The 26,469-nt window shown below is 37.7% G+C and overlaps 1 protein-coding gene across 1 annotated transcript in view; it reads left to right on the top strand.

The window, feature by feature from the left end:
• Positions 1–14,149: 14,149 nt before the first annotated feature.
• LOC121739271 (GTP-binding protein Rhes) overlaps positions 14,150–26,469 on the top strand; it is a 37,968-nt gene continuing 25,648 nt past the window's right edge. Inside the window, exon 1 of the mRNA XM_042131635.1 lies at positions 14,150–14,478. Within this exon, the coding sequence (XP_041987569.1) occupies positions 14,150–14,478 (329 nt within the window). The remainder of the gene's footprint in view (positions 14,479–26,469) is intronic.

Here is a 26,469-nt window from a genome sequence, read left to right as displayed (position 1 = left end):
AAGATAAGGTTTGATCGAAATTCATAAAACTCATATAATAAACCTGTAATAAATACGATTTTTTGTTGAGGTATTATAATGCACACGGCGTTTTTTTGTAGCGACGCAATCGCGCGTTTTGCGAACGCGCGATCTATGGGCTGATTACACCTATCGAGTAGAGTGACGACTGACGAGAGAGTGCAAACAGTCGATTTTGAAACAGACAATTTGATTGACCGAGAGCAGTGAGCACTGTTTCGCCACTCTCGGTAGGTGTAACAAAACCCTATCAGGCCTTAATGCTTGTTAGTCGTGTTTGCAACGCGCGACTGTAGCGATGTAAACGCGCGATCATGTCGGGCGACAGCGGGGAGAAAACGGAGGGAGGAGGTCATTGAATCGCGTTTGTATCACGCATTGAGCGCCCTATGTAGGGCACACACTTAGCGATCGTTTCGCGATTGTGTCTATGCAAACGCACGATAGTATTGCGATTGCATCGCTTTAAAATTTGTCATGTGCTAGGGTCCTAATAAATATACGATTTATTTTTATAAGGCTCATAATGTCGCGAATAAACGAGTGTACTTACCCTGAGATTTCTCCGTGAGAAATGTTCCGTTTCTTGGTACATTTAAAAAAGTCTTTATAACTGCTTGTTGTTTGTTTTGATTTATATATAGAAAGAACAATAAAATATGTACAATACAAATAATCAAAAACATTTCAAATACAAGTCGTACCAAATCGGCGCCTACTTAGCACCTAATATAGACGCAGTCTTGTATTTTAAAAGCTACTAAAACAGTTATTGATGTCAATTTAAAATATAAGAAACGCATTAAAAGTACTTATCACTATAATTTTATTAACATGATAATAATATTATTGTTTCAAAGATTTTACAAAATGTTCCAGAGCGTTTAGAAATAAAAGTTTACTTTGACCACAAAGCCCAAAAAATAAAAACTATTTCATTCCATAAAAACTAAAACCTTTTATCCGATGTGAATATTTAATTGAATAAACTGAAAAGTAAATATCGTTTGTATGGGCAGTGTTGTTGAAATAGGCAATTATTCAAAACTGGTATTATCGTCACAAACAATCAAAATAGCAGGAACAAAGACGAAGGATGCATAAAGTAAGCTAAATATGAAAAAGTGTGTCAGTCTGTGTGTGTATCTGTTTTTTTACCCTTAAAGGCTACAATGAATCTGTGTACTATTTGATGACTACAATGGGTGTAAAAACACCCGGTCCACCTTCGTATATTATTCGTATATCAAAATCTGCGTGTGCTAATCCCTGTTTTTCCTGCGCATTCGGGGGCTATTTATCTATTAGAAGAATACACGAAATCGCGGAGCGATCAGTTTGCGCATAAAAAAACTATAGCCAAAAGATTTCGTGACCCGGGTGTAAAAACACCCTTGTAGCCTTTAAAGGAGTGTTGTTTTGATCGCGGTAGCGAACGTTCGCGCACCGCTCAGCAACATACGTAGCAAATATTAATAAAATTAATTAATATTTCGCGAGTCGCGCGGCTCACAGCCGCTGCACCGACACCATGGCGCTCGTATCCAACGAGTTGCTGGCGTTCGTACAACACGTCGTCAACACCATGGACGAAGATGGCATCGTGCAGCTGTGCAGGTCCACCTACACCAACGAGGAGATCTGCAAGGGTAGGCTCGTGCTGTACGAAGCGCTCGGCAAGACAGCGCAGATGACGTCCCGGAGGAGAGACGGAAGCGAACGAAGCTTGCAGGACATCATCTCCATGCTCAAGCAGACTAATCCTGCGAAATTGCCGGTGTTTGTGGCCAAGCAGCTCGATAAATATGCGTCGCGGAGCTCAGCGTGACTCGCCGTTTTGCACGTCAGCGAAATCGAGTGGGTCAGCAACAGCCGCCGCCATCAGCTCGCCGTCCGCGTCACCGCGTGACGTCGACACGAAATTGATGCCATGGACTCAAGCAAAAAATTATGCAAGCGTCGCTGCTTGCCCCGCACCGCCCCCGCGGGCAAAGGAGGGCCGCAAGGCTGAAAATCTTCGACTCGATAGGGATGAGAGCAGGAGGTGCGACGAGGAGGGCTTCGTTCTGGTGGAGAGGAGGAAGAAGAGGAAGCCCACCGTCCGAAACCACCGCGGCACCGCACCTTATGTGCCCGAGCTGCGCCTGCGGAGCGAGGTGTCCGCGACGCCGCTCTACGTGTCGCGCCTGCACTGGTCCATGACGGTAGAAGACCTCGTAAACTACATCCGCGAGAAGACCACCTACACCTTGAGGATGGAGCGTCTGCACTCTCGCCACAAAGTGAATTTCAGTTCCTTTGTAGTGAGAGTGCCGACTCAAGTTTTATCCATCTTCGAGGTGTAGGAGTTCTGGCCCGCCGGTGTAGTTTACCGAAGGTTCCGGGGGAGGCGCCCAAACGAAGCGCGCATCATGTCGCCGATAGAGACTTTACGTGATAAAGTGTAGTGTGAGTGTGTGGGTGAATGTGTAAATAATATATATTAGGATAAAATTGTTCGGCGTGCATCTGTTGTCTGATTGCCATAACACAAGTTTTTACTTAGCATGAGATTAGACGACGTGATGTACGCTACCTAGCTTTTATACTATTGTATATTATTGTATGCTTAATAAAGAATTTGAATTTGAATTTGAAATTTGAATTTGAAAAGGTTAAGGAGAACATTTGGTATGGACTATGGAGATACTTATTGAGGGACGGGAGAGGATATAGGATAGTTTTTATCCCGGAAAAATGTACGTTAAACGAGCGGTAAACGAGCAGGCATCATCTAGTCCTGTATTATGTCACGAAATGATGTCCACGCGTCACTTAGCCAAGTTTCTTCGAGAAGGTTTCACCCTAATCCGATTATGTCGTTTGGAAAACTCTCGAAGGTTCGGAAAATCTTACCTCTAATATCTGTTGTAAAAAACTTGTGACATGTTTGTTATTAATAATCCCTAAGTAAAAAAACGGTTAATTTTAATAATTTTATCAGGAAGAACGTTTAAATTAAACTTTATTGCTATCATAATATATGTAAATCGTTTTAAAATAAATACTTAGTTGAAATAGTTACATGAAATGCAGTATAAAGCCCGCACAGTATACCTCTCGGCAAAAATGGAAAGGAAATTCGCATTAAATTAATTCAAATCAAATTATTTGATAAACATACATAAATATACAATAGTTGAAAGCTGGCAGTACATCACATCGTCTAATCCCATGCTAAGTAAAAACTTCTGTTATGGCAATCAGACAACGGATGCACGCCGAACAATTTCATCCTAATACTAGCTGTCCCGGCAAATGTCGTCTTGCCGCATAAAGTATTTCGATTTTATAGGTATGTCACCATGGCAACGTCCATCGCTCTTCCGTCACACAAACAATGGTCGCGGTCAGTCTCGAGTTGTAATAATTTACTATTATTTATTATATTTATTATTTATTATAAAAAAGTAGTAAGATTCACGAAAATCGGTCGAGCCGTTTCAAAGGAGTTCAACCACGCATCCCATGACACGAGAATTTTATATATTAGATAGAGCTATATTATTCACACAGCACACAGCAGTTTATCATGCATTGTTCGATTGTTGAGTCTTTGTGATTGACATCTTTGCATTCACACTACCATGACAATGTCATGAATAAAACATCCTTCTAAGCATGTTAGTAACACTGATACGAGATTTATACTCGCGCCTCGTGGCTCAGCTCGCGGCGCATCTCGCAGCTCGCGTCGAAGCGCGAGTGTAAACACAAAGCTCGCGTCCCCCTCGAGCTCCTTGTAACATTGTGGAAATCGCTCCCGACGCGAGCTCTGCGAGCCGCGAGCTCGAGTTTACACTCAGGGCTCGCGGCGCGTCTCGCGGCTCGCCTCGTGGCTCGCGCGCGAGTGTAAATCGAGTATAAGCTTAAGTTCTGAAATATAATCCAGTATATTGGCCAGAGCTCATGACGTCATGTATCCGACGCCAAATGTGCTGGTGTGCCACAGCATTGTATTGGTGAGAAAAATGATTGTAATTATTGTAAATGTATTGTATATTGTTATAGAGTGTAACAAAACTAAGTAATAATATTTCAGGGTGTGTATGTGTTCCTTATATAGAGTTCACTGTGAAAGTATGAGCGCTAATAGAAATACTTTTTTACCATTTGTATGAGCAAATCCATGACGCTGGGGCGCTTGCCCATACAAATCACAAGACACAAACAGTGAATAATTCTGTATGAGGGATACGAACACCCTAAATTATTATGACTTAGTTTTATTCCACCCTGTATAGATCATATTTGCAGTAATGGCATCCCAACAAAGTCATAATATAATGCAGCCAGTATATATTGGGTTATATTTTAGAACATACGCTTAAGTAGTGCAATATAGAACCCAGAGAGTTCGGATGGGCCAATTTATCAAAGTTTGTATGGATTCCACACCGGCACTATTTCCCAAGAACTGTCTAGGGAATGAATGAAGCTATAAAAGAAAAATATTTTTCCATTTTCTCCGACTTCTATTGCGTTTAACTTAAATTGAATTTTCTAATTTGGAGGTTACCAATAAAAGTGTGTAAACTTGTACTTTGCGTGATGATTTTATTTGCTCTTATTGAAAATAAAGTTCAAGATTAGTACCAATATTATGAATGCAAAAGTGTGTCTGTCTGTCTGTTACCTACAATTAATATAGTTTAAATTTAAATATCTTAAAAAAACACTCCGCTTCGTGTCGCGACGACTTTTTATGATACTAGATGACGCACGCAAGTCCGTTGCGTCAAAATTCGTTTGTCCCGCGGAAACCGTATTTTTTTCCGGGATAAAAAGTAAGTATCCTATGTCCTTTCCCGGGACTCGAAGTATCTCCATACCAGATTTCAGCAAAATCGGTTTAATCAATCAGATGCTATTTCGCATTTCTTATAATTATTAGTATGGATGCATATTGGTTTCATAAGAGGCATAAAAACGTGGCGTCTTGGTCTTCTGATATTTTAACCATCTTGCTTCAAGCTTACAAACTCCCCTTATAATTAAAACCGGCGAAACAAACTCAATGCACGTAGATAAGGTACAACAGACACTAGACATTAAAGACGGCGGCGTTTTGTTATCTCGCTGTATTGTGTACAATATTGTCACAATACAAGTATACACAGTATACTTGTATTGTGACAATATTAAGTTATATACAGCTAAGTCACTGACCTCCATTATACAAGTACGCTGGACTTATGATACCCACCTGCTTTTTGTGCCTATTTCAAGCGGAATCAGCGCCCCCAATGCGGGGGTAGAGAACTAAATTTGACGTAAATTGCAAATGGCTGCTTAATCATTATTGGTTGTCATCACTAGTATTAGTTCCAAGTACTCTCACTACTGCTATTAGCGCCAATATGGCGACTTTCAAACGTTATTTTTACGTCAGATTTAGGTCTCTTCACCCGCATTGGGGGCGCTGATTCCGCTTCGAATAGGCACAAAAAATAGCTGTAATTTCAAAGGGTATCATAAGTCCAGCGTAAGTACTTGTATAATGGAGGTCAGTGAGCTAAGTTGACATCAAAGTATTCGCGCGCTACGAGGTGACTGTCCGATCTTTGTCACGACTCAAGAGCGACCACGACCGACAAAAAAAATGTTACTTTGTAACAAAGGCTATTTTTCTGGTTACATTTTCTACCGACAATGGTTTTGCGACCCACGCTGCTGCAGGTGCTGCTGCTTTATCGTGGCGTAGAGCAAAATACTATGGCTTTTGTCACACAGTGGCACAACAGACTATTATCTATTCTGTGCCACAGTGTCACTTTATTTGAATTTTTGTCGATCGCGGTCGCTTGCCGTGTTGATGTGATTTTTATTCTATATGATCAGTATATGCCATGCGATGCATTTTTAATTTATAGACCATTTAAAGAAAATATTTTTAATTTCTACACAGCATACAAAAACGATAACTTTCATATACACATGACACGCTCAAATATAGCTCGTAGTGTCGTAAAAACGTAGCTAGGGCAACGGAATTTGTATGACCGACCCGAGTTTAAAAACCAAGGTGTACATATTTTATACGCCAGACGCCTAGATACAGTGCATTTCGATGACATTTTGTTAAAGCATTTTTTGACTTTTATGAATTTTAAATTTTATGAATTTGCGTAGTACATTATGAATTTCCTTCATAAATTGTAATGAAAATTATTGTAATTACGTGCACTTGATTCGCGTATTCTAAGATGAGAACGCAGATGTACTACTATAAACTACTGAGAAATGTGATGTTATAAACACCGATCACACCTACCTGACATGCACACGGAGCACACGGGTCACATTATACATACAAAATGTATGGAAAATATGGCATGACAAAATGTGCGCGACATAATATTGTTGTACAAAGTACACCTTCAAGAAAGTCATAATATAATGTAACCATTATATTATGTAACCATTGAAATTACCATTTTCTGTAGGTTCGCTAAATAATAATCAATATTTAATAAGTATACAAAACTTAAAGATATAATTATGCTGTGTTGAAATAATCGGCCAAGTGCGAGTCGGACTCGCGCACTAAGGGTTCCGTTAATATTTATTAAAGTACACATATAACTAAGGACTTTGAGAAAAAATCAAGTACCTACCTGTTGCCTTTATTATATGCCATATGGAGCAAAAAAGGCCAAAAAAATCACGTTTGTTGTATGGGAGCCCCCCTTAAATATTAATTTTATTTTGTTTTTAGTATTTCTTGTTATAGCGACAACCTATGCGGCAACAGATATACACAATCTGAGAAAATTTCAGAAGTCTAGGTATAGCGGTTCTTGAGTTACAGCCTGGAGACAGACGGACAGAGGGACAGACATCGAGGTCTCAGTAATAGGGTCCCGTTTTTACCCTTTGGGTACGGAACTCTAAAAATATTATATTACGCTAACTTTCAATCGATTTCCAAAAAGGAGGAGGTTCTATGATCGAGGAAAACAAAATAATATTATTATGTCCACTACATTAATTGTTTTCGCCATTCTAAAATCTAAATTATTTAATAATATACGAAGCACACATTTTTGCAGTATTTTATTAATTTTTACACGAAGCGTTATCGTGAATAGTTTTTAATTTATTAATCTAGCGCATTGTCTGCCAACAGCGCGTGAAGTTAATCAGATAAACTAAAAATATAATATTATGTCAGCCATTTTTGGACAAAATTCATTGTTTAAAAATATTGTAAACGTACTACATAATTATTATTGTTCTGAATATTAAATACATGCTAATATTTTAAATTCGAAAGTGTATCTGTCTGTTACCTCTTCACGCCCAAACCGCTGAACCGATTTTGCTGAAATTTGGTATGGAGATACTTTGAGTCCCGGGAAAGGACTTAGGATACTTTTTGTCCCGGATAAATGTACAGTTATTAAACTATACAGTTATTATATTAACTGCGATAAACGAGTATTGGCGCAACGTAGTTGCAGGCGTCATCTAGAATCTAGATAGCTTTTGTGGTAAATGGTAATTTGCGCCCCATGTACGGCTTCGGCCACCTTCGGCCAAAACAATATTCTCGGTCAATATTTCAGCTTCAAATGTTAATTTTCTAGAAAACATTGAAATGGAATGATCTGTTTCCCGAAATGCTGTTTTCAAATTTGCATAGCTTTTATAACGGGTTTTGAGCGCGGCGACCGAATCAAAAAATTCCGTTACGAAAATAAACCTAACACATCGTCTAACGTCATTTCAATTAGGTACAATTCGGCACGGTGTTTGAGTGCGTGCGACTAGACGTATGCGTGTAGAATAGCAGACTTTACCGCGGCAGTCCCCGAATGCCAAATATTTTTTTATATTTAAATACATTCTAGCATGCGGCAAGTAGGTACTAGAATTGAGTGCAATGAATATAACTTCAAGGTTAGTAAACCATTGGATTATGAGGGCTAGTGAAGCGAAACCTAATCAAGGCGAGCGAAGCGAGCCCTACTATATCTCACAACCCATTTTGATTTTTGTGGTACGGAAAAACTATCACGCCTATTGATTTGTGCTAATTTTTATTTCTATATACATAGATATCAGATATGTGGTATCATCAGTCAGTCAATTTATGATGACGCGAGCCCTCACAAAGCTCGGCTTTTAGCTAGTTATTATTATGTAATTAATTAAACCTGTACAGCAATTTTGAAAATCGGCTTTCTAGTTTCTTTTCGACTTTCCATTCTTCGGTCCAACACTTACACACATTAAATAACTTGTATTATTATAATTATTACTTAAACCATCAATCCCCAAGCGGCAGCCGGCTGCCGCATAACAATTGAAAATCTATTGTGTCTGCGATACCCACGATGGAGGTGTTAATTAAAATTGTTTATATTGATAATAATGTACTCGGAATATTAACTAAATGTTGGAATAATATTGGTTTTCACGGTGGTTTGGCGGTTGCGAAATATAACAGTAAACAGAAATTACATTAGTAACGGATTCTGTTCAAATGATTTCGATTTCTTGTTAATTAATAATAGTAGGGGAGGCAAGTGTGCTATTTTTGTAGTTACTCGAGTGTCATGGAGAACTAGTAGGTTAAGTAGATTAGGTAAAATGGAGAAAAAAATAACATGAGAGTTTTTTAATTTTGCTGTGCGCCAAGGAGCAACAGCCATTTTAAAGTTATGAAAAATAAAATTCATAAAAAATTGCTTACATTGGGAATTTATTACCTACAAAATTTAAGACAGCAAGGACTAAAATATTTAGTCGAGTGCGACATAAAATATCTGGGAAGCTTAAATCATGTGAAATTCTGAAGCTTTATTTTTGAAATTTTAAAATGTTCTTAAAGGCTTACCGTACCTTTAAATCATCAGCCCCCGTAGACAAGTGGCAAAACGCTAACGCTAGCGCTACAAAATGTATGGATTTGACATTAGTATTCGCTAGCGAAGCGATGACTTATGTCAAATCGCATACATTTTGTAGCGCTAGCGTTAGCGTTAGCGCTTTGCCGCTTGTCTACAGGCCCTGTGCTGCATGTGTAAGCTTCTTTAGGGTACCTATACTTGATATCCACTATCTTAATCTGACAGATCCGTTAAGATGACATATCAAAACTTGGTTTAAAAATTGTGACCACCTGTGCGAAGGAGGGGGAGATAGGGTCTAAAAATTGAAGGCGTGAGTGCAAGAACACGATAACTAACATTTTATAACATACGGACATTCACAAATTTTTTTCATCATCATTTACTTCATCACCATCATTTTTGACTGTTACTTAATAGTTACTCTACTCACGACTTCAATTATGAAATTCGTGTGACGTACTCTATATAATAAATGGTCTCTAAGTACAAAGTTAAGTCTGTGATTGACCTGTGTACAAGAGTGAATTACTAAGGAGCTCTCAACATATTTAAGAACTCGCTAATTCACCGTTTTTTAAATGGAATATTAAGGAGGAGTTTACATTGGAGTAATGAGAAATCCGCCATCGTTAATTTGTCGACTTATACATATTTCTTATTCATGGAATTTAAATGTAGTTAACATTGGTTTAAGATAATATTATGTTCCTAATCTTGGTGGCTGCTAAATAAAATATATTGCTATCCGAGATGATGCCGGCAACTCCTTTGATAAAAAATTCGGAACCGTACTTTTTTCAGGATAAAAAGTATCCTATGTCGTTTTTCGAATATTCGCAGAATTGGTTCAGCGATCTTTTTAATAATATTGGTAATTGCTATGGATTACTATACTTCTATTGGGTATGGACTAATGTCCTACTGGAAGCGTAAAAAGTGTGTATAGTTCTTAATCCAGTGAAGTTTTTATAGAGATTGATCCGACACGAGCGACGCATTTTTAATCTGTATTAATATTCAGCGGATTAAAGGAAGCCTTTGTTCGTTCGACTTTTAACAACCCGATAATGAAAAACTAAAGTCACAGTAATGGAAATCAGTCGAAAAAGTTATGTTAACGATACCGTGCACGCTGCATATAACTAATGCATAATATAATAATTATTATTACAATTTTAAATTGCAATGTCCGTTTATTGATATTAAAAATTCAGCTAGTACTGGGTTTGTTTTTTGGAACGAAGTTCCTTATCGCGCGTTGCGACAGGGGCACCGACCAAGTGGAAAGGGGGCTAGACGGAAAAGTTATAACGACACGACACAAATTAAGTGTCATGTCGACTTACAACTAGAGCAAAAATGCTATTCTCTCAAGTTTTTTGACAGTAGTTTGTCTATTCACTTTTGCGTGTACCTATTATATTTCTCAATAGCTTTGTCCACACTGTGCCTTTTTCTGTTCGTCAAGGGCATGCGTTATAGCGGAGTCAGCAGCGAACGTGAGGCAAAGTTGATGACGAAAATTGAAGATGAAAGTGCACAGTGTGGACATAGCTACGTGGACGTCAAAATAATATTTGTTAATAATTAATTAATCCAACAGCTCTATTGGAAGAATAAACTCCTGTAAACAAAACTCAGAAATTGACTCGTTGTCGATTTTGTTGAAATACCTGTCTCATACAGATAATAACAACAAACTTTTTAAACAAAGATTTTACTGTAAACTAATAATACTAACGAAAACTTTTAATTGGCGTGGGTAACTGAGCTGTGTATTCTATTTGTTACAATAAAACAATATTACCTACCGCTAAAGTAATATAAAATAGAAACAACTGCATTTCTATATACTATTAGAGAATTCATATGCAGATGACCGACCTACTTAATTTGGTCGCGTTTTACCTAACACAGTCGACAGCGGCAGATCGCGTATAGCACTGTATCATAAAGTTAATATACCTAACGGAATAGAGAAACAAAGGCCTGAGCAAGAGAGATGTCACTGTCAGTAACACTGCGTGGTAAAAAGAGACGTGTGATACATGAGAGCAGCACTCTTTTTTTGACGTCCAGTCGGCACGTGCCGCACGTTGACAATTTAATCTCATAGAATTCATGTTCAATCATGCTTGTGTAAGTGTATACTTACGTACGTATGATGTTCAGAGCGTCCATACATCATCTAACATTATAATATTCGTCAAAAGAGTAACAGACATCCATCAAAACTCGTATATTAGTGAAATTTTCTCGTAGCTTCAACCACGTACCGCGTGAATTTGTTTTTTCTAAACAGCCTTCACGATAAAATATAATAAAATACGTGAGATACCTCCACTGATAATGTATGAATAAATTTGTATAAAGTCTCTCATTTTATACAGTTAATAAGAAAAGTTTAATTGCAAATATAAGTACAAATTTTGCAATTGTACCCATAATTTAATCTTATTATATATAAAATTCTCGTGTCACAATGTTAGGCCGCGTACTCCTCCGAAACGGCTTTACTGATTTTAACCAAATTTTATATGCATATTCAGTGGGTCTGAGAATCGGCTACTGGGTACTTTTTATATTGATATGTGCATTTTTGTTGAATAAATAATAGTAAATTATTACAACTCGCGACTGACGGCTACCATTGTTTGTGCGACGGGATAGCGATGGACGTTGCCATAGTGACATACTTATTTAGTCACTTCAATAAAATAATACGGGCGAAATACTTATGGCAAAGAAACGTTCGCCGGGACAGCTAGTATTAATATATGAAGCTTATATCCATACTAACATACTAATATTATCAATGTCAAAGTGTCTGCCGTCCCTGTCTATATGTCTGTTTGTCTGTCTCACGCCTAAACCACTGAACCGATTTCGTTGAAATTTAGAATTTAGATATTTTGAGTCCTGAAAAAGGACATGGGATACTTTTTATCCCGGAAAAATGTACGGTTCCCGCGCGGTAAACGATTTTTGGTACAACGGAGTTGCGGGCGTCATCTAATTAATATTATGAAGTTTGTTTGTTTGAACACGGTTTTTTTAAATGAAACAAGCAAAGGGGTAAACAAGCAAACGGGTCACCTGATGGAAAGCAACTTCCGTCGCACATGGACACTCGCAACATCAGAAGAGCTGCAGGTGCGTTGCCGGCCTTTTAAGAGGGAATAAGGGAGGGTAAGGAAAGGAATAGGGTAGGGGATTGGGCCTCCGGTAAATTCAGTCACTCGGCGAAACACAGCGCAACCGCCGGTTTCACGCCGGTTTTCTGTAAGCCTTATTGGTATTTCTCCGATCGTGCCGGCGCATTCGTGCCGAAGCATGGCTCTACCAAGTGCGTGGCTCTACCACGTGGTTACATCAGAAACTACTGGTTCGAATTAAAGTAATCTTTTTATCATTAGCTAGCTGAACTAACCATTAGGATAATTTCCTAAAATAAAGGCACTCTTAACGTTCATTACTGTAAATAGGTTACCTGCTTAACATTTACATAATTAAGACGCGGAGTGTTGCCATACAGATGAAAAGGGCAAGGGATATTTCGGTCGTAATTGGACATCTCCTTATAGCGAGAGTTGACAATCACTAATTAGATAGCATTGCAAGCGAATAATAAATGCTATAGAATAGTAACCGAATCGAAAAATCTGTGAAGTGCGAGTCGGACTCTCGCCGAAGGGTTCCGTACCATATTTGAATAATAGTCATAAGGTACACCTTATCATAAAAAGTATGTAGAAAGAATCAGGATAAAGTAAGGTAGGCGCTCTTTATAATAGTTTCCAATATTTTCACCTATCGCTGATCTAGGGTATGTATGGTCAACAGAAAAGGTAATAAATAGAGAAACAAAAGTTTTACTATGAAATTAAAACTTTTCTCGTAATTTAAATATATTTTATGTCTTCCCTTTTTTCTATAGACATAATAAGAAATTATTAAATTTACATTTGGCTGTCGATTGTGGTAATATAAAAATTAATTCTCTCTGTCATATTACTTCCTCTCTCACGCCGCATATGGCTGGCGATCTCTTTCCATTTTACGAATTTAGGATCTGACCTAAAAAAATCCACATCGCTGGCTAAGAAGTTTTCACTTCAAACAAATTTTTTTATGTTTTGCGGACTCTACTTTCATCGATATATTGGCAACTATAACCCCAAAGTATTGTACCGCCTATCTTCATTGTATCCCTGGGTCTAAAGTACCTCGAACTGGAGGCCTAACCCTCAATTTACATATTTATATGTTATATTATATCAACCCTGCAAAGTTTATCTGATTGTCATGAATATGGTAACCGGTAAAACGGTTTTTGATGGTGATAACTCATAAGTGATAACGTTAAAAATATTGAAGGTGTTCGAGTGTTGAAATTTAAAAAAAAATTACCCAAAAATTTTTTGAACGATTTTCTAATTGTAGTTGGAGTATTAAAATTTTCTCGGAATTTCAGTACTAGTAGTAACTAAATGATGCTCGGGTCCTCTGGAATAAGCCGTACGTAGTGTTTAATGAATAAGATTTAAACTTTTAATATTTTGATTGATTGATTAATCAACATTCCAATTAAGTAATAATAATATTATTTCAATTATCCTTGGTGCGAAAAACCTATAAACAAAGATAGCAAAAAAAGGATATGGGCGAATAGCCCCCCAAATTACATAATAAAAAAATAATAAAAAAAAACTTTTAATATTTTCACGTCTCAAATCTTAAAATTTGCAGCTAGACTAAATTCAAATTTCAATTATTTTCTACTATAAAATTGCCCTGACGAAATAAATTGAGCTAAAATTTAATAAACATTGCAGCAGAATATTATGGTGATATTTAATGAAACGCTGACATAAAAAGGTAATAAAATGAAACGGGCTATACAACAAATCGTAAACTCAAACACATAAATTGAAATTTTGAACATTATTTAAACAGTTTATATTGAAAATGCTTGCAGTGTTGTTTAGAAAAACTGTCGATGTGCTGTATTTTTTAACTTCCAAAGCGTAACTTTAAAGTGTAAAAAAGTGCTTCATAGCGTTAACTATCTATTTACATATTACAAGTAAAAAAAATACAATCGCGAACAAAGGGTATAAATAATAAAGTGTAAATGAGGAAGTGTTAATTATATATTACAAGTGTAAAAATTGAGTACAATCGCGAACAAAGTGTAAACGATGAATTAGTGTTGACATGAAAGTGTTAAAATGTTGAACGGTGGTGGGCCGTCGACGTCGGTGGGCAAAACCACCGCGTCCCCGGTTCGGGCCTCGCCGAGTCCTGTCCGCATTCCGTCCCCTCTGAAGTCCGCATTATCCCCCGCGGGCCGCCAGAGATCTCCTAGGCGGTGTCAGTTTGCGGCCCCCTCAGAGGACCCGAAGGACAAATGTGGCACGTCCTGGCTGTGTCGGAGAGGGGCCGGAGTTGAGGGGGAGGACTCGGGCTCAGAGTCACCGGGACCGAGCGTCCCCCTGCCGCAGGGTTGTGAGGACTCCGCGCCGCCGCCGAAGAACTGCTTCAGACTGGTTATGCTGGGGTAAGTTGTTTCAATTTACTAATGTACCTATCCCGAATAGCTGCTTCAAACTAGTTTTGCTAATACTACAGGAATCAGGATTCAACTTATGTCGCCTACCAAGTATAAAGGAACCAAAAGAAGTTGTTGCATATTATTATGGTTAGAGCAATAGAAATTGATGGTTTCGTTCGTATTATCATACTTAGGGCCGGTTTCACCACTTCCTGATAAGGCTATCCACCACTTAACTTGACAGATGAAGTATGGAGAATCTGTCAAAAAAGTTGTGAATAGCCTATTCGGCACTTTATCAGAAAGTGGTGAAACAGGCCCTTAGTTTTGTAACAGATATAGATATAGGTATTAGATTTTATTACAAAAATATTGAATACCCAGAAACGTGCCGAATTATAAAAGAACATATTAATATTTGTTTGTAGCAATTTCCTTTAAAGTAGGATACTTTAAAGGAAATTGCTACAAACAAATATTAATATGTTCTTTTGAAATTGCTATTGGAACGTCGCGTCGAACAGAAGTGATTTTGGAGCTAATATCGAGACATTAATTGAACTTCACCTAAATACGAGACCTACGCGAAAGCTTTATGTTCGCGAAATTACTTTTCAAGTATCAAGGTTCTTCGTTTTTTATGTTTTGTAACAATAGAATTACCTAATTGGAGAAATTGAAGCATAGAATCTTTCAGCTGTGCTTGACATAACCCAAACTATGTACGTAGGTACTCCTACTGCATAATCAACTCCACTGATAGTACCAACAAAATAGAAGTGCCTGCTTTATTATTATTTTTTAAATTACATTGCTAAAATTAAAATTTTCTTAAATCACAGTAAAATAATAAAAAAAACATGATAAAAAAACAATAGCTGTTTTGAAATTATACACACAGTGGAGTTTAATATACACAGCCAGACACATCAAATATTGCTAGCTAAAATATACCCCGACAAAGTTCAAAATAACAACCATTTGTCAGTATCAGTCGCGATATAAAATCGTACATCAATTCACATCTACCCGCAATGAAAAGTACAATCGCGCGCAAATGGCGTATTCGTTTACTTCAGTGATGTTCAACCTGTGGATAGCGAGTTCGTGACCCCCAAAGGGTTATAAAGAAGGGTCGCGAAACATCTGTAGGAGGGTCGCCAGAAATCCAGAAAACTAATTCATTTAAAAATATAAATATTAAAAAAAATGTTATATTGAGTGGGAGAAATTTACCAAAATGATATTATATTCATAAACATACATACACTATAAAAAAGCAAAGGATGAGGGCAGGGCCCCATAAGGGCTACTGGCGCCTGTGTGCAAAAAAAGGATTTTGGCGCCCCTTTAGGCAATTTTTTTTGGACCTTGGTTTTGGCGCACCATATCTTATAAAAGGTTGAACAACACTGGTTTACGTCACCTCCCCTTTGTCCCCTCCGTCTCCTTCGTCCCCCGATCTCCATACTCGTAACAGATCTAAGCGATAAATCACGCGTTGACAACCGCAACCGAATTGCGAATTCAACTCTGATTACCATCTCTGTCGGCGACTGTACTTAGGCTGCGTTTACAGTGAGTAAGCAAGTATTGGTAGAGTGGTTAATCTATCTAACTGTGATCACCTTCACGTTGGGCTATGACGGATTACCAGGATGATAATAATACCCCCACACCGGTTTCGGTGACGGTGGCCGGTTTCATTGAAACCAGGCCAGTTACGCAGGAGTCATTTTAAAGGGTCCCAGTGTGATCGCAATATACAAGAGCAGTCTCTATTTTTTTACTCCCAATACCCAGTGGGAGGGAGGACCGACACGAGTGGCGACAGATCAGGCGCAGGACCGACTTTATACATGCCCTTCAAACTCATGCCTCATAGCCACACTCCAAAGTCTAAACCATTAGTTTACGGAGGCGTTATTAGTTATTACCATGATGGCGAAGATATATTGTATTCATGCATAATCGACGTCGATCATGGGCATCGATGGGCAATCATTGACGAATACAACACTGCACCATTGCAATCGCTTATCAAACCATGGGCTAAGGTAGAGATATGATATAACATGTATCACTATTGAAAAATAGATATGTAAGTCAGAGAACTCGTCCAGCATTAATCTTGCTCATAAATCCGTAAGTTTATGAAGTATATTTAAAAGTACAACACAGTACAGTTAAGCACAGTAGCTTAGCTGAATTAAAATAAATAAATATAACTTTATTTCAGACTAATTTTGTCCGTAGATTTGTTAGAGACAGTTAGTAACAGTTAGCTTATATAAGTAATATGTTAGTAGTGTTAGTATTATAGTAATCTGTATAATATTTACGACATCAAGCCTATCCCTATCTCCATCCAGTGTTTTTGAATGGGACAGTCTAATTTAGAGGCAATGATCGTCAGAATGCTGTTTTCACTGTTACGAAGTCTCTGCAATAACGATGCTACCTTTTTGCGCATCACTGAAAAAACCAAAGTCGGGAAAACTTTGGTTCGTAGAACCTATTTAGCAATCTGTGGTAGATTAAGTTCATTTTTATGTAGATAATTTTGCGTAAATAACGAGTAGAACTGTAACAGGAGGAAGGATATACGTTACTTTTTTGTCGGAAAATGTACGGTCCCCAGGGAACTACTCATACGTTTGTGGAGCCGCGCGGAATGCCTTACTAGATATAATTCATATTTAGATAATTTTATTACAAAATAGAAATTAAAAGTAGCATTTTATTTCTTAAATAGGACGCGAATTTTGGCAACAAGAACTAATGGTTGGAGACCGACCGTCGTCGAATACAAACAAACTAAGACAAAATAAATGTCCCTTATTTATTTTACTCTTTCAAAGGCCCTCCTCGCAAGCTAGTGTACCAATGTATAAATTTTCATTATAATGTATTTTGAAGTGAAAACTTCTTTAGCGGCGTTGAGCACTTTCGTGGGATGGGTAAAGACTGTGAAACTCGCGTCAGATTCTCGTGCTGATCGAAAAACCGTAAGACGGTTGGAGAGTAGTGTTGTAACATCGAAATCGATTAATCGAACAATCGATTGTTTTTTTTTCGATTGTCGATATTTTTTAATCGATTGTAAGAGTTCCGATTAATTCAAAAAATCGATGTTCATAAAAAATGGGTTAAAAATTTAATCGATTGTAAGGGTTTCGATTAATTAAAAAATCAATTTTTTAAAAATCGATTTTCATAAAAAATGGGTTAAAAAAAATAATGCACAACGTTAATAATCAAGTTTTCACTTCTGCCGGCACTCCCGGAGTGCAACCCGTCTTTTTTTTTAAATAAAACTAACGACCACATTATTATATACCTAGCATGTTATCAGAGATATTGGTAGAAAACGAACAAACATATGTGGTCGGATTATATCTAGTCAATGTAAGGCTGGCCGCATACATACGTTTTCCGTTTACCGTTATACTTGGAATCAGTAGAACATAATTACATTTACTGACGCACACATTCGCTTTTTTTTCGAACGAACCGAATCGCGCGTTCGCGCGTGAACAAAAACGAACATTGACGCTAGTCTTACGGAATTCCAAAATCCAAATCGAAAGTTGGAAATTGAATACGGAAAACGTCTGTACGCGCCATGCGACCAGCCTTAGTGTCTATACACACTAGGCCGAAAAAACGCGGCTGAAGTTCGGCATGATTACGCCTGCGATGTATTTTAAATTACTGATGACACACCATGCCGAAATTACGTCGCGTATGCGTAGCGCATTGCTGGCGTAACCATGCCGAACTTCGGCCGCGTATTTTCAGCCTTAGACGTGAATTGTCGGTTGGCTTGATATAGCACTGCCAAATTACGTAGGTCTACCATCTGCCTATGAATCGATTTCGCTGATAGTAATTAGTACAATGGTTATGAAAACTTAGAATACAATTACAACTTTACCTGATGTTCATCCAAACATTGAATTTGTGAGTCAATTATGTAACAACTGATTTCACAGTAGTTTACTTATAATTTAGTTCATTCTGTGATTACCTTGTTGTGATAATAGAACTTGTTTATATTCTAACTAGATTGCAGTCAGGTAGAACTGTTATAAAAACATTATTTTGGTGTAAAATACTCCTAAAAATCAAGCTAATGTTTTGTTTTTTTTTTATACTCAGTGGTTAATTTTGTATTATGCCTTCCCACGTTGGACCCTGATGAAGAACCATGATTGCGAAGAATGTGAAAGTAAAATACAGATTTCGCCTGATGCCAAAGTAGATTTAAGATTGCCAAGACATTAAATAAAATATTAAAAACTGACGTCCGCACATTCATTGATCTATAATTGGTTTAACCGTACATTTTAATAGGGGTAAAAGTATATTTTGTCCTTACGGGACTCAAAATATTTACATACCAAACTTCAGCAAAATCGCTTCAGCGGTTTAGGCGTGAAGAGGTACTTAACAGACAGACAGACAGACATACAGAGAGATAAACAGACAAACACACTTTCGCATTTATAATATTAGTATGGATTTTGTACAAAACTAAAATAAATACAACTATAGCTTCATAGTTTGCTGTAAGTACATTTAAAACTACAGCCATAAAATATAATTCATAAAATAAACTAGTAACTTTGTTCAATGTTGGAAGTGGTTTAAAATGTCCGCCTCTCAGCCGAGACGAGAATATACTTTGTAAAGTTGTACCAGGTGAGAAATGGTTACTACGGCTCTTTTGTAAGCATTTCTACATACTAATATTTCAAGAGTAAGTGTCTCTCTATCTATTTTCTCTGCACGCTTAAATTGCAGGACTGATTTTGTAAAAATTTCATACGGAGATAATGGTTACATATAAGGGTCAATTCAGACCGCAACGTGACGCGTAGATGCATTTCTAAATTTGTATGGATTTGACAGTTTTTCATGACGTCTCACGCGATTGAATTTTGTCAAATCCATACAAATTTAGAAATGCATCTACGCGTCGCGTTGCGGTCTGAATTGACCCTTATTGGTATAATCTATCTAATGTATACTCCTCCGAAACGGCTTCACTGATTTTAACCAAGTTTTATATGCATATTCAGTGGGTCTGAGAATCGGCTACTGGGTACTTATTATATTGATAAGTGCATTTGTTGAATAAATAATAATAAATTACTACAACTTGAGAATGACGGCGACCATTGTTTGTACGACGGGATAGCGATGGACGTTGCCATGGTGACATACTTATTTAGTCTCTTCAATAAAATAATGGGCGAAATACTTTATATAGCAAAGAGACGTTTGCCGGGACAGCTAGTATTATACATAATATATAATGGTAGTTTTTACCAAGTAAGAATGATGAAATAAAAATGTCTTATATATAACAATAAAAATATCTATATGTTATACGTTATAGTCATTCAGTTTTATCCCTTTTACTTAAAAAAATAACGCAACAAACAAGGACGACAAATTGTATAACTATTATCTTTTATCAGTACCAGGGTTTATTGGAACGAAGTTCCTTATCGCGCGTTCGGCGTAAAGGCTAGCTGATAGGCTGGACAGAAAGATATTTGACCTCGACACTTTTTATTAGTACCTGCATGGTAGGGGCAGAGGGCGACTAGATGGCGTTTTTTTAAATAAACCAACGCATTGTTAGTAATCCTGGGCATCAATAGAAGGCGTTTTTTAAATAATTTTTTTGAGTGTAAATGTATACAAGTTTTTTGAACATAAGAAATAACTTCGTTCCATTCGGGTGTGCCTTGACACCTCTCAAGTATTTTTATAACTAAAGTAATAAACGTACATATTTTCAGAGCTATAAAGTTAATATACCTAGCGGAATAGAGAAACAAAGGCCTGAGCAAGAGAGATGTCACTATCAGTTGTTAAACTAATATGTATTCTGTGCTATCAGTAACACTACGTAGTAAAAAGAGAGATACATGACAGCAACAATATTTTTTGACGTCCAGTCGGCACGTGTCGCACGTAGACAATTTAATCTCATAGAAATCATGTTCAATCATGCTTGCGTAAGTGTATTCGTACACATATTTTTACACACAGATGAAACCAATTTCGGTTTCGTTTGACAGCTCGAGATTGTTGCTCTATTCCGCTAGGTATATTAACTTTATGTTCAGAGCACAAATAAACTAGATCACAGACTTCGAAATTGAATCAGTCGGTTTCACGACACAAAGCCAATAATGTAACCCTTTTGTAGTAAAAGCAAAGGCTCTACGCACAAACGACATTATTTCCGTTGACAAAATGTCTATTACGTCTACCGAATAAATCCGTAAAATTTGGCCCGAAAAGGGTGTATTAGATATAGCACTTATATCCATTAGGGCGTTTGTGCACTACACGGAATTTTACCATCCGGCGCGGCACGGCATCTCGATTTCCTACCTTATTGTGTAAACGTGAAAGTTATGAACGCCGGACGGTAAAATTCCGTGTGGTGCACAAACGCCCTTACAGTAATGTTTTGCTTTAAGTACTAGATCAGCCTTTCCCAAAGTGGGCGATAACGCCCCCTTGTGGGTATGTACAGATAAAACTTTAGGTTGTGTAATGTGTATGTTTCCTTTGTATAAATTATAATTCCCTATAAAAGTAGTAGGGCTGAAAAAGTTACCTTTTTATTTTATGGGAAAATTCATGAAGTTTTTATCAAAGTAAAAAAAAATCGTTTGCGTTGTTTATGATAGGGCAGCAGTAGATAAAAGTTTAAGCATTAGTGTCCTCCTACAATTTTTTTGTTGTTAAATTTTGAATGAAGTCTTGTTCTAAATCATCTAAAGAACATAACTGCATTCATAACTCATTACGTAATTTTTTGTGAGTTAGTACACGGATGCTTAACAGCGTCCAATTACAAGTTATGTAGGTACACACAACACATACATACCCTAAGCATTATCACTCAGTTTCGTTTTATCCTGTATAAATATATATATATACGTCCGACTTGATGTCAGAACAGTTATAAAGCCTGGCCATTTAGGCAAGACTTTTTCGTTATCGCTTCGTTATAGAATCGCCGATCATAATGTATGGAATTGACATAAGCGCTCGTTAATATGACGTTGACGTTCGACTCGTCTTATGTCATTCCATACATTTTATTGGCGATTCTATAAAGAAGCTATAAAGAAAAGATCTTGGCTCACCCCCTGGCAAATAGCGCATGTTATATTAGACATAAGGAAGCAATTTTGCCAGATGCATTTTATGTAGCAGCAGATTTAGCCCGGCCTCTATAAAGTTTTTGCTATTTCCTTGTGTTATGGTAAGCTTCATGCGCTCTTTTTTCATAGCGTGTCAAAGAAAAACACAAGTCTATCGAGGGTTGAATAGTATTCTATTGTATTTAAAAGGCTTTTTATACACTTACGGACGTTCCCAATATTTGATCTATCTCTGGTTTTGCCCTACTAGAGATAGGAATAGCTCACAATTGACATAAAATATATGTCTCTAATATCTAATGTGAGCTATTCCTATCTCTAGTAGGGCAAAACCAGAGATAGATCAAATATTGGGAACGGCCGTTAAACGACTGACTGGTCTCTTGATGCTATTTTTGAATGTTATCCTATCAATGTTATCTATACTAATATTATAATTCTGCAGAGTTTGTTAGTTTTTTTGTTTGTTTGTTTGTTTGTTTGTTTGAAAGCGCTAATCTCAGGAAGTAATGGTCCGATTTGAAAAATTCTTTCAGTGTTAGATAGCCCATTTATTGAGGAAGGCTATAGACTATATTTTATCACGCTAAGACTAATAGAAACGAAGAAATATAGGAAAATGTGGAGAAAACGGGGGAAAATTATTTGAAAGGGCTTATTTGAACGCGCTAATCTCAGGAATTACTGGTCGGATTTGAAAAATTCTTTCAGTGTTAGATATCCCATTGATCGAGGAAGGTTACAGACTATATTTTATCACGCTAAGACTAATAAGAGCGAAGAAATAAAGGAAAGTGTGGAAAAAACGGGGAAATTATTTGAAAGGGCTTATTTCCGATTTGAAAAATTCTTTCAGTGTTAGATAGCTTATTTATTGAGGAAGGCCATAGGTTATATTTATTATTCTACAACTAATAGGAGCGAAGAAATAGAGGAATATGTGGAAAAAACGGGGGAAATTATATGAAATTGCTTATTATCTTAAGATTCTTAAGAACTACTGGAGCAATTTTTGTGTTAATTGGCAAACATGAAGAATAGACCACGTTAAGGGACATAGGCTATTTTTTGCGGAAAAATGTACGGTCGCGTGAAATTCCTAAATTACGCAAGCGAAACCGCGCGGAACATCTATATATAATAAAATCGTAGGAAAGTCAATGCTGTGCATTGAATATTTTTGTACAATAAATAATACTTGGGACGTGATCTACTATACTAACGCGGACGAAGTCGCGGGCAACAGCTAGTACCTAATAATCTTCTTATATATAAAATTCTCGTGTCACAATGTTAGTTACCGTACTCCTCCGAAATAGCTTTACTGATTTTTACCAAATTTTATATGCATGTTCAGTAGGTCTGAGAATCGACTACTGGGTACTTTTTATATTGATAAGTGCATTTGTTGAATAAGTAATAGTAAATTATTACAACTCAAGACTGACAGCGACCACCGTTTGTGCGACGGGATAGCGATGGACGTTGACATGGTGACATACTTATTTAGTCACTTCAATAAAATAATATGGGCGATGTCAATGATGTTTTTTATAATAAAATATCACTGGGCGAAATACTTAATTAGATGGCAAAACAACGTTTGCCGGGACAGCTAGTATATGTCTATTACTTTTAATCATGCTAATTTTAACATTAACACTGATTATTCACAGGCAACTTAACACCAATACTTGGCCAATCGAGGACAGAAACAGTTTTAGCTAATGCGGTCCATGCATACACAATGTCGGCGCGTTTGATCGTTGGGCCGAGAAATTGACGCTACTGTGTTGAGCTATACTGTGTTGTATAGTGTATAGTGTACACTGTATACCTTGTAAAGAAGAGCGAGGTCACACTGTTCCGTTGCTTTGACGGAACGGAAAAACGCAACGCCACAAAGCGTTAAAACACCTTAAGTACTACAGCGCTATGTACGCTTAAATCCTTCTCCCATTTATTCTTCTATCCGTGTTGTTTTGTCATCACACCGCTACGGGCAACCCAACGCTATGGAGCGTCCGTCCGCCGCAACTTTATCAGTGGCATGAATTTAAACAATTTAAAAAATTCACGCCTTAGTAGGCGTTAAATTTCTTCAAAATCAGCGAATTAAAAAAAATTCTATGACCTTCACGACGACTGTCCTATTTTGCACTGGCAAGTTGTTTATGCAAAGTTATTTATTTGCCCTTGTAGGGGTTGTCTCCTACAGATGATGGTTGCTGGATGCTGGATGATAGTGATGATGATAGAGATGCTGATGCTGATGTGTTGTGTGTTAAATAATACGCTCTTGATGCTTGATAATGCTCTGCTATTGCTTTGCTGTTGCTCTGCTGTTGCTCTGCTGTTGCTCTGCTGTATTTCGTCGTAAATGCATAAATTTATACAAGTTCAAACGTGCCGGTCAATGTCATACCGAGCCGTACAAGTTTAAATGATGAGTAAGCAAACGTGCCAGTTCAATGAACGTGCCGGCTCAATGTCATACCGAGCCGTACAAGTTCACTGTACGTGTTAGTGAACCGTACATCTTGCCACTCTAAAAGAAAAGAAAAAATCTAAAAAATAAAAACGTAAATTAAATTAAGAAATAAAGAAACCTAAACATTTAACAAATTAAGTAGTAAAAAGGAAAGATTTAGTCTATCCGGGGAAGTCTGGGGAACGTGACTGTCAATGTTGCGGTGGGGGCGCATTCCTCGCTCCGACACAGGCGTGCGGGCAGCGCGTAGACGGGGGGTACGGGCGCGGGACTGGTCTGCTCCGTCGGTTCCTCTGGCGGCGTCTCCCGACTGCTCGATAGTCATTGATGTTCGCTTTCTTTGGACCAGGAATCTGTTGCTGTATGGTCCCGTACACTCCATCGTCTCTTTTTGTGCTAGGTATGGAGACCGATGTATTAATAAAGTTATTCAATGTTGATGTTGTAGGCAGCATAATTCCTTGCTGATGTTGCATTTTGATATTGATGTTGTTCGAGGTGTGACGTCCCAGCAACGTAAAGGTGTCTCCTTTCACAGTCGAGTCCTGACCTGGGACAATAATGCTGTTTGTGATGTAATTTTCTTTACGTATGTGACCCAGTGACTCATTTTGATGAATAAACTGTTTGAGGCTATCTGATGACTCTTTGCTGTTGTTCTTGATTTCCCAGTTCTTGGATACATTTTCTTCTTGTTTTAATATTGCATATAAATAGTGACGTTTAGGTGCTTTGCTGGAATTTGGAGCGCATGTTGTTGAGAGTGATGTACTCGATGTTGACCGCCACACGTCCACATTCTGCGATGTTTGCAGTTTGCTGTTTGAGTACACGACTGACTCATGAATTTTCATGTTCGTGTCCATTGCACTGCTTGCAACGCCGCGTTGATATACATGGTCTATTATGATGCGTGTAGAGACAATTATTTATGCAGATATTATGTTTTTTCAAAATCTCTATTTGCTCTCTGCCTGATAGGTTAAAAAATGTTGTACACATGTAGAGATCGTGGATTGCCTTACATACGACACATGATTTTTGTCTGTATGTTACAAAGGCTTGATATTGTCCTTTCTGGGAATGTTCGTTTTGATATTGCGACCATGTCGAGTTTTTGTTATAATTTGACGATCTCGGTGCTTGATAAACATGTTTGTTTGTGATGTTATTTTCCTTTTCCCTGTGCTGAATAGGCTCTAAGGCTGTAAACTTGCTCTCGATAAATGTCATGAAATCTTCAAGTGTAGAAATAGACCGTGGCTCCTTGCGGGACTCCTGGTAGTTGGTGTAGGTGTCCACATCCAGTTTTTTTCAAAGAATGTGGACCAATAGCGGATCCCAGCTGTTAGTATCCACTCCCAAATTATGGATGGCGTGAATACATTCGGTAGTGGTGTCGTAGAGCTTCTTCAGTTCATAAGATGACTGTTTGTGACTGGTTGGTTGACTGAGAAGGATTTCGACTTGTTTGGTGAAAAGCAGCTGAGGATTGTTGTAGCGATGATTTAAAATTTCCCAGGCGATCTCGTAGTTTTTGCTGATATGTGAAGATGTTGAATTATGTGCTCCGCCTCCCCTTTAACTCTACATTTTAAATCCTGCATTTTTTGCGCGTCAGTGATATATTTGTTATTATGTATTGCTTCGGTACATAAATCGTGGAATGTTGGCCATTGTTCATAATTACCAGTAAATATTGGTATATCTATCTGGGGCAAAGATTGTTGTACATGTGCGTTAGAGCATAATTTTTGATTTAAACTTCTTTTCGCGGTGATATATTTTGACTCTATTTCGGTGAATGCTTCCTCGTAATGGGTGTCGGTTCCCGGTGATAAAATGTCTATGCGCAGGTGAAGTTCTTCGATGTTACGCCATCGCTGTTGAAGGTAATGCAGCTCGTCCTCGATCTCCCATTTCTCTTCGATGTTTTGTTCGCTGATACGTTTTAATTGCCGCTCTAGTGCCCGAAAATTGGCGTACTGCTGTACCAAAATATCTTGATAGTCGAGGTTTGACTTGTTCAAAATGAATTTTTGGAATTTGAAATTGAGTTCCTGCATTTTCCTTGGAAGTCGAGGGAGTTGAAAGCTGCGAGATTGTTGGTGTCGCAGGCCTTTCTGAATCCGCTGCCACGGTGGCTCTTAATGTTGTGTAAAAATGCTTTACCTCGATGTAGATGTCTTTTTTGAAATATTCTGATGACTTATCTTCGACTCCCTGCAATGTGTTGTTATTAAGTTCAAATTCACCCCACAAGTTGTCTATTGCCGCAATGCGTTTTTGAAAGTATTCCGGCGTTTTTCT

The sequence above is a fragment of the Aricia agestis genome, chromosome Z, assembly GCF_905147365.1.
Source record: "Aricia agestis chromosome Z, ilAriAges1.1, whole genome shotgun sequence".
NCBI lineage: Eukaryota > Metazoa > Arthropoda > Insecta > Lepidoptera > Lycaenidae > Aricia > Aricia agestis.
This window is presented reverse-complemented; position numbering and strand designations above follow the sequence as displayed.